Source organism: Phodopus roborovskii, unplaced genomic scaffold (assembly GCF_943737965.1).
Source record: "Phodopus roborovskii unplaced genomic scaffold, PHOROB, whole genome shotgun sequence".
Taxonomy (NCBI): domain Eukaryota; kingdom Metazoa; phylum Chordata; class Mammalia; order Rodentia; family Cricetidae; genus Phodopus; species Phodopus roborovskii.
This window is the reverse complement of record NW_026126578.1, coordinates 5,509,224-5,517,500: the sequence shown is the minus strand read 5'-3', so window position 1 is coordinate 5,517,500 and position 8,277 is coordinate 5,509,224. Positions and strand designations below refer to the sequence as shown.

General features: G+C 46.2%; 1 protein-coding gene across 4 annotated transcripts in view; it reads left to right on the top strand.

The window, feature by feature from the left end:
• The first annotated feature begins 1,254 nt into the window (after positions 1 to 1,254).
• The window catches only part of Srgap3 (SLIT-ROBO Rho GTPase activating protein 3), a 211,991-nt gene continuing 204,968 nt past the window's right edge, over positions 1,255 to 8,277 (top strand). For 2 of the 4 annotated variants that reach the window (XM_051203643.1, XM_051203641.1), the window contains exon 1: positions 1,255 to 2,151. Coding sequence is in view for 3 of the 4 variants with exons in the window: in XM_051203641.1 (XP_051059598.1) it covers positions 2,085 to 2,151 (67 nt within the window). In the remaining variant the exon portion in view is untranslated. The remainder of the gene's footprint in view (positions 2,152 to 8,277) is intronic. The other 2 variants (XM_051203642.1, XM_051203644.1) reach the window with 1 other exon arrangement.

The window sequence follows — 8,277 nt, the reverse complement described above, 5'->3', positions numbered from 1 at the left end:
AGTCACCAGGTGGACTTCTGCAGGCAGCTCCCACATTCCCTTTGGCAGTTCTGGGCGCTCACTCACTGCTCACTCAGTAGGAAGACCCTGTCTCACTTCGCCCACCTCTCTCTTGGGGAGCTCTTAGAGGCTAGTGTAGATAACCTGTTCATTTCTAAGCCCTAGCGAACTCACACACTGGATCAGTCTAGAAAGACAAGTGGAAGATGATGCTTATTTTGAGAAAGTGATAGACATTTCCTTCAGGGAACTCTTTGGGTCAAGACACTCTTATGACAGCCTCACTGTGGAATTCCTGTGGTGAGTGATCCTAAATGTTGAAGCATCACTGGGCATTTTGAAATGCTGAAGACTCCTACAGAGCATTTAGTACTGGTGGATTCTGTTGTCTGGGTTGGAACTCTGGGGATCCTGATTAAGTAATTTCCCCGCCATCTAGATCTGCACTCTTTTACCTGTGAGAAAATACTTTGTTACTTATACAGAATGTACCCCCTAGGATGCTGGGTTAACCATAATTGCCACTATTTATAGGGAGCTTTCTATGTGTCCAGTTATTGGGTGGGCCAAGCTAAGTTTCTGTTCTTACTCAATTCTCCCAAAGTCTCAGTACTCTGCAATACTTTTTTTTTTTTTTATCCTCCTCAGCACTTGTCATTTTCTACCACTTTCTATTATTCACTTATGTAGTTCAATTCTTGTCTTTGCCATTGTACGGAGCCTCTTGCCTTGTGTAATTTTAGTGGGCCCCTGAGTAGGTTTTTGGTATATATCTGTTGAAAGTGTGCATAAAAGAGCCTCCAAGGAGAGCCCATTTTACTGGTAAAGCAACAGAGACACAGGGAGGTGGAATTGTACTGCCAGACCCTCTCTGAACCTGGTTGCAGTCTGCCTACCCTCCTCCCCCCAACAAAGCTGGCATTGTCCCTCTCATCAAATAATTCCTCCAAAAATATTAGTGTCCTTCCCTGCATGTATCAGGCCCTCTGCTAGAGTCTCAGGCAGAGTGACAACTTGTCATATAACTGAAGGTTTAAGGGCTTGAAGGTTTAAGGGCATGAATTGTTTTTCACCACGCAATGAAAGAGAATCTTCCAGTGCTTGTTAGAAAAATCTCTAGCCCAACTACTACAAGCTGGAGTTTGCGGGAGCCTCCCAGGCCTTCCCAACCTGTTTTTCTCCCCTCCTGCTGCCTTCCTTTTGTGAAACGTTTCTTCCCCTTTTTCCTTCAGCCAGTTCAGCTCTCCTGTAGGCTACAATGTGTCAGTTGTTATAAAATCCGGGAGGCGGAGTCTAGTGACGAGGGCAGTGGGGGAGAGCTCCACCAGCCCTGCCGGGTGAACAGTCCATCCCTGGGTCCGGAGGAGCTAAGACGCTACAGCCAGAAAACTTCCATCTCCCTCTCCTGGCTTTGATCGTTACCGGACAGCAGACTCCAGGCGCCGACCGACCGGAGGGAGGATGAGAGATGACCGGTCCTTTGGCAACCTGACCATCTCCTTAGCAGAGCCTTCCAAAGAGAACCGGAGGCTTGCCACACGACCCAGGAGGCGCCGCGCCTCTTGTGGATGTGTGTGTATGAGTGAGCAAGCGGGTGTGTGTGTGTGTGAGAGAGTGAGTGAGGGTGTGTGAGGGAGTGTGTGTGTGCATGCGTGTGTGTATGTGCGCGCTTGTGGTGTGAATGGGTGTGTGCACAGCACAATTGCGTGGAAGCTTGTCTGGGTGAGTGTGCACTCGTGAGTGTGTTTGTGTGTGTGCTCGAGCTCTTGGCTGCTATTATTATTATTATTTTGGAAGAAAAATCCTGGAAAACTGGGGCAGGTTATGGTACTCCCAGGGTGATTTCTCCTTTTGCAAGAGGAGCTGACCAGAGGAAGCCACCAGAGCCATTTCCCTGCCAGCAGAGAGCATTTTCCTCCCTGAAGAAGGATTTCTACCCAGCTCTGCAGCCAAGTGAAAGAGATTAGCCTTGAAACCTGCGAAATCGACTGTCGCTGTGTGATTACCCAAGCTTGGGAGAGGACTTGGAAAGAAAAGGAGAAATAAATCAAACAGCCTGTCAGTTCTTTTTGCCACGTCAGAAGATGTCATCTCAAACTAAGTTCAAGAAAGACAAAGAGATCATTGCCGAATATGAAGCCCAAATAAAAGGTGAGCTGCGGGGCTGAGGGACTTCGCCTTCTCTCCCTTCCCTTGTCTCTCCCTCTGCTGTCTCCTCCTTTGCCTCTTTGCCTTGGTGAGAAGTTGCTCTGCAGCAATGATCTTATTGTAAGGAGGAACAGCGGCAGCTGCACAAGTCCAGACTGGCTCCCACTGCAGATAGCGCCTGGGCTGGGAGCGTGAATTACAGAAAGGGCAGAAATCTCTGCATTGCAGGTGTGTGAGGAAGATCCTACGCCTGACTTTAGGAGTGTCACTGGCACTCTATCATCATGGCAGCGATATGTCACTCTAAGGCCATTTTGACAGTCAAGGCCGCCTCCCCTTCACTGCCACTGTGAAAGCCCTTTGCTATTTATGTATATATTTTCTGATCTGCTTTCCCCACCCCTTCTTTTGGCTCTTGTGGGTGGTTGTTTCTGCCTCTGCTGCCTTCCCTGGACTGAAATTCAAATGCATGAGTATGGGCTGTGGGGGGCACAGCATCTTTAAACAGCCCTCCTTTGTCAAGTGGCATCTCTTGCCTGGTCTGAGTTGCCATGGATTAACTGTTATGGGACATATTGATCCAGACTAATGCAGGCATTTAGGCATAAAGAGAGAGTTCTGTGCACAAAATGTATTACTGCTGGTCCTTCTGTATACAGTTGTTTAGGGTCATCGGCTTTGGTTCAAAGCCAATACCTGGACTGGTAGGTGCTATCTGACTCCCCTGGTTCTGGAGAAAGTCTGCCTGCTGGGAGAGCGAGATGACCTTTGGGTGCTGGTTCCAGCTTTGGTGGCATAGAACCCACACTTCTGCAGAAGCCGCTCCCTAAATCCATGCTAGCTGAGGAAGAGAAGGGCTGCGGTTGTACAGCTAAATGCAGGCAAGCAGCATCCGCCCTCAGGCCAGATGGTGGGCTTTCTAAGCACAGCTTCACAGGGAGATCTGAAAGCACCTTGCCCTGCTTCCCCTTTGCAGAGCCTGTGCCCTGAGAGAGGTCCCAGCTGTGGCTCTAAGCACCCATTTTTTTTTTTTTTTTTCCTGGTCCTTGGTTCTCCTTGCTGCGACATAGGGTGTGTTGTGGTTTCATATGGAGTGGGCAAAACACATCTTCAGTGGGTGTGGAGGCTTGGCTTTGAGGCTGTGTAGATGTGAGCTGCTTTGAGGTTCTAGTGACCTGAGGATGCCACGCCTATTACTAGTGCTGCCTGAGGGCTCCACGCCCCAGGAAGTCAGTGGCCTCAGGCAGCCTGCTGGCTCATCCCTGCCTTGTTCAACCTTCAGTTATTGAGGGGAAGCTTTGTGAGGGAGCAGGCATGCAGTGAGGGTGGGGGGTTTTGTGTTTTCCTTGTCTTTTAGTTTTGGGCCAGGGCTCATGCTGATGGCCCCTGGGTGGGTCCCAGGGTGAAAGGAAGAGAAATCTCTCCACTTCCTTGACCTCCTCCTTAGTTTTTAGCTCAGTGTTAGAAGCAGTGTCTGAGATGTATCAGTCTTGCTGACAATTTAGAAACAAGTCCTTACGCTGCCAGAGATTGGGATTCACACAACTACTCAGAACAAAAGCTGATTTTTCCATTTTGTTTATCTACTTTTTAAGGAGTTTATGTATTTTTTGAGACTATATTGACTACTTTTTTTTTTTTTTCAACTGAGAGACCCATAAAAACATTATGACAGACGGGAGAAGGGGATGTTTGGACAGTTGTCTTGGTAGGAAATCTACTTATCTTCTCTTTAAAGGGTTGCTACCACCAAGCCAGTCAGCCCCTCCTGACGACCCACAGAGCATCAGGTGCTCCAGCTAATTCATTTCCTATTCACCTTTCACCTTTATTTTAATGACTAACCAGCAAATACCAGGCCATGATAATGAATTCCTTCAGGAAACTGGTCCAAAAGCTCTGGTCTCTTTGATTTAAATTTGGTTAAATATTTGTTTTCCCTCTATAGCTGTATCCCATCTTTAAGACTTAGATCATAGGATTGCTACACCTGAAGCCCTTTGAAATCTTTTCTTTCAACATTTTATTTGTTGGCCTGGTGTGTAGCTCAGTGGTAGAGCAGTGGCCTAGCATGTTCCAAGCCTTGGGTTCCATTCACAGCCTTGTTTGTTAATTACTGTGGTGAGGATTGATATACCCAGGGACCTCCAGCCTTTGGGGCAGTCCCAGTCATTACCATGCTTGGCCTGCACAGTATGCAAAAGGGTTAGTATTAACCCAGTTCAGAGATAAGGAGCTGAGCCCTGGCAGTGTTCAGTGACTTACCCAAGGTCGCAAGGCCATTATCTTCCCAGGCTTGGTGTCCCTGGTACATTGTTTGGCTGACACAGTCCCTTGAAGGATTGGTGTCAGTAGCAGATGGCAGCGTTGTGCTGGGGACTGGCAGCCTCTTGATGGCGTCCCATTGTTTCCTCTTATTTTCTTCCCTCTGCCTTTGTGGCTTGTCTGTGAGGGATGTTTGACCAACTGAGAAAAATAAAGCTTTGTGCCAGTTACTTTCTTCCTGGCATTTGGCCAGGTTGGTTGAAACCAGCCTACTTCATTAAACAGGTCTCATAGACTTTTGTGAGGGCAACTTAGGATTTTTCAAAACAATGTTGAGTTCTCTGTTGGCTTTCTCCTTTTTGTCTCTGATTAAGGCATTTACTGACTTAACAAAGGATGCATACTTCCATATAGCATTTCCATTGTAAATATTGTTAGATTCAAGCCTTCTCTTGCCTCCCCAGATACCTGAGTCAATCTTTTTGACTATATACTTGTGCTTGTGTATTCCAGGGATGAAAAACAGCATCCACCAGCTGTGGCTCATAGAATTTTTTCTTAGATGGCATTACCCACCCATTGGTTCTATAATTTCTTCTTCTTGGGGACTTCTTAGAACAGGGTAGACACTTTTCTGGGACTGCCCATACATTTGGGTGTTGGGAGCCTCTGGGTGTGGCCCTGACTGTAGTTAACCTTATTTACTTTGGTAACAAGGCCCACTACCATTTACTGTCTTCATTACTTCACTTGTCTATTTGGGGGTTATGGGGAGTTTCTCATGTACCCCAGGATAGCCTTGCACTATGTAGCCATGGATGACTTTGAACTCCTGATACTCCTGCCTCCTAAGTGCTGAGGTTACAGGCATGCATCACCATGTTGGATTCATATAAGCTATGTTGGTGATTGAACCTAGGTCTTCCTGCGTTCTACCAACAGAGCCATACCCCCAGTCCTTTGCAGTCCTTAGGTCTACTGCTTCCTGGGCTGCAAATCCCAATGTGTGGAGTGCTTGGAGGGTGGAATGAAGATGATTTGTGGCAGATGGCACACCTTACTGACAACATTAGAAGGGGTGGTGACAATTATGATAGATCTGAGGGCACACATTCTGCCCAAATGCACAGTTATACTTAAGTGTAATCATTTGTTGCCACTGTTTTTTTTTTGTTTTGTTTTGTTTTGTTTTGTTTTTCTGTTTCGTTTTTCGAGACAGGGTTCCTATCCTGGAACTAGATCTGTAGATCAGGCTACCCTCAAACTCACAGAGATCCTCCTATCTCTGCCTTCTGAGTGCTTCAATTTAAGGCATGCACCACTGCCTGGCTTTTGTTGCCACTTTTAAGCCCACACACATCTCTCAATTTTACTTGCAATAGACGTCAGTAACCTGCAGGAAAGCTTCATGTTTTCAAAGAAGTTTTCCCTAAAAGACACCTGAAGATTTAACTACGAATACTTTGTCAATATGGTAGAAGAAAGACAACAATCGTCCCCTCCTTTAATGCTGCCTGTAATACCTCTACTAATATATTCCAGGTGTCTCTCCTTTAATGCTCCCAGAAATAACTTCTACCAATGTATCCCAGGTGTACCATTAGCGCTTTGCACTGTTCACTACTTACACCATGCATGTCTGTTGTACTTGTCTGCTCTCCTAGTCTAGTGGTCTTGTTAGAAACACAATGAATTTGCCCTGATCTGTTCTTGGTTCCCCCACACCAGCTACAAACAGACATTACTTCCTATCTTAGGTGCTTCTCAGTGTCCCTTTACAATCTGCTTGCAAACCTTGCCTGGGAGTGAAATTACATTCTGCATCGGGAAACTGGCAGGCTGTCATTCCGTTCCCGTTTTGAAAATCAGAACATTTGCCTGTCTCCAGCTTCTTGGCACCCCTCCTGTCCTCCACAGTTCCCTCAGAGATCACGGATAGCACTCGGGGATCTAATCTGTTGCGTTCTCCATACCCTGAGTTCCAGTTGATCTCACTGCCAGACATAATGGTCTGTTCCGCATTCACTATGGCATTCCTGTTTCCATTTCAACTCAATAGAATTGTGAAACAGAAGCATTGTGATTGATTGACTTTAGGAATGCTCATATTCATTTTAGGATAACTTTTTAATAGTAAAAGTAAAAAAATTGTGGAAAGAAGAGCTGGTATAGAGGATAAGCATGCAGGAATGTATATTACTTATTTGTTCATTTATTCATTCATATGTATATACACATACATACATATGTATATATCACTATTTATCTTCTAAGACCTTCCTTGGAAAACGATAATAAAATAAGAGAAGGAAATTGAAAAGCCCCACAATACAACCTTGCAACTGAGTGCCAGAATGAGCTCAGTCTTGCAGAGAGTGTCCCACATGCTCCTTAGGAGGATTGGAGGCTCCTTAGAATGCACACGCATTTCAGTAGATTATGAGAAGGAAAGCACACTGGATGGAGAAACTGTGGGGAATAGTGGGGTCTATGGCCAAAAGGACAGTTCTAGAGGGACAAGTGCTGTGTATTCCAGCTTGTCATTGCCTGGCTGGAATGCAAGCCCAAGGTGGGCAATTCTCCCACTGTTGGGAGGAAAGCTGAACCCAAACAAAATCTCTTGGTTGTTTAAATGATGGCCCAACTTTTAGAACTTCTACCTTGTCTAACCAGACATGTTGGTGGAATAAGGCCAAGGCAGCCTTTAAGTTCAAGTCTATAAAAAACCTGGAGTGGAGCCTCAGCCAACTTCCCCTTTCATCTTTGTCATCTTCTCTAGGATAGATCCGTGGTCTTATAGCTACACTAGAAGCCCCCCTCCCCCACATGCTCCATCCTCCTCTTCTCCCACCAACCTCTTCCTTCATATGCCTTTGCTCTCTGCCAGTGCCTCCCGTGTCTGTCTAACCCACACCCCGCCAAAGTCTACTCAAATGACCACTCTCAACAAGATGCCTTCCCAGCTCTCCTAGGCAGTACTAACAGCTCCCTCTATCTGACTCTCTACCCTTAGCACCATTACTCTTCATCAGAATCTAGTGTTTAGACCCTCATCCATGGACTCGCAAGGGCAAAAATGCATGTGGCCATCTTTGCTTCTTCAGTGTGCTTAGGACACAAGTAGTTGAGAGTGGCTGGGAAGTGTTTCCTTTACCTCTCCCTTAGCCTGGGTCCTTTACCTCTCCCTTAGCCTGGGCTGCCTCAGCAAAGCACACCGGCTGCATGGCTTTTCCCTCAGAGGAGGCTGGCAATTCCAAGATCAAGGTGCCAGCGAATTAGGTTTCTGGGAGAGACCACTCCCTGGCTTGTCGACAGCTGCATTCCTATTGTACTCACAGGCTCCTCTTCAGAGCATAGGCACACGGGGGTAAAACTCCTTCTTTGAAGGGCACAGTCACACCTGGAGGGGCCCATAAGCTGTTCCTCAGCTCTCGGGGGTGGAGCTAGGTTCACATACGCATTTTGGAGGCCACAAACACTTGGCCTAGAATATCATTCTTCCTATTCCACTGAGAGGAGGCGCTTTACTGTGCAAAGAAATACTCCTGGTTTGCTGAGTTTCCTATTTTATCTCTGCTGTTTGTTAGTGGAGATTTGGTGAGGGATGTGTTGGAAGCCAGTGGGTCTTTGACAAGTCCTAATGGTGTGCAATCTAGTTAAATTTTCTTTTAGCCACCCTTCAGTGGATCTAAGAGTCCATATTGGCCATTGCCTGAATTTACAGAGTTTACATGTTAGTGATCATTTGTCTTCTCCAGTTAGTTCCTTTATTCATCTACTCCGTGCTATTACATGGCTTGCTTTGGGCTATATAGCTTTATTTAGTGGACAGAGGCAATTTGTATTTTTCTTTTCTTTTGTGAC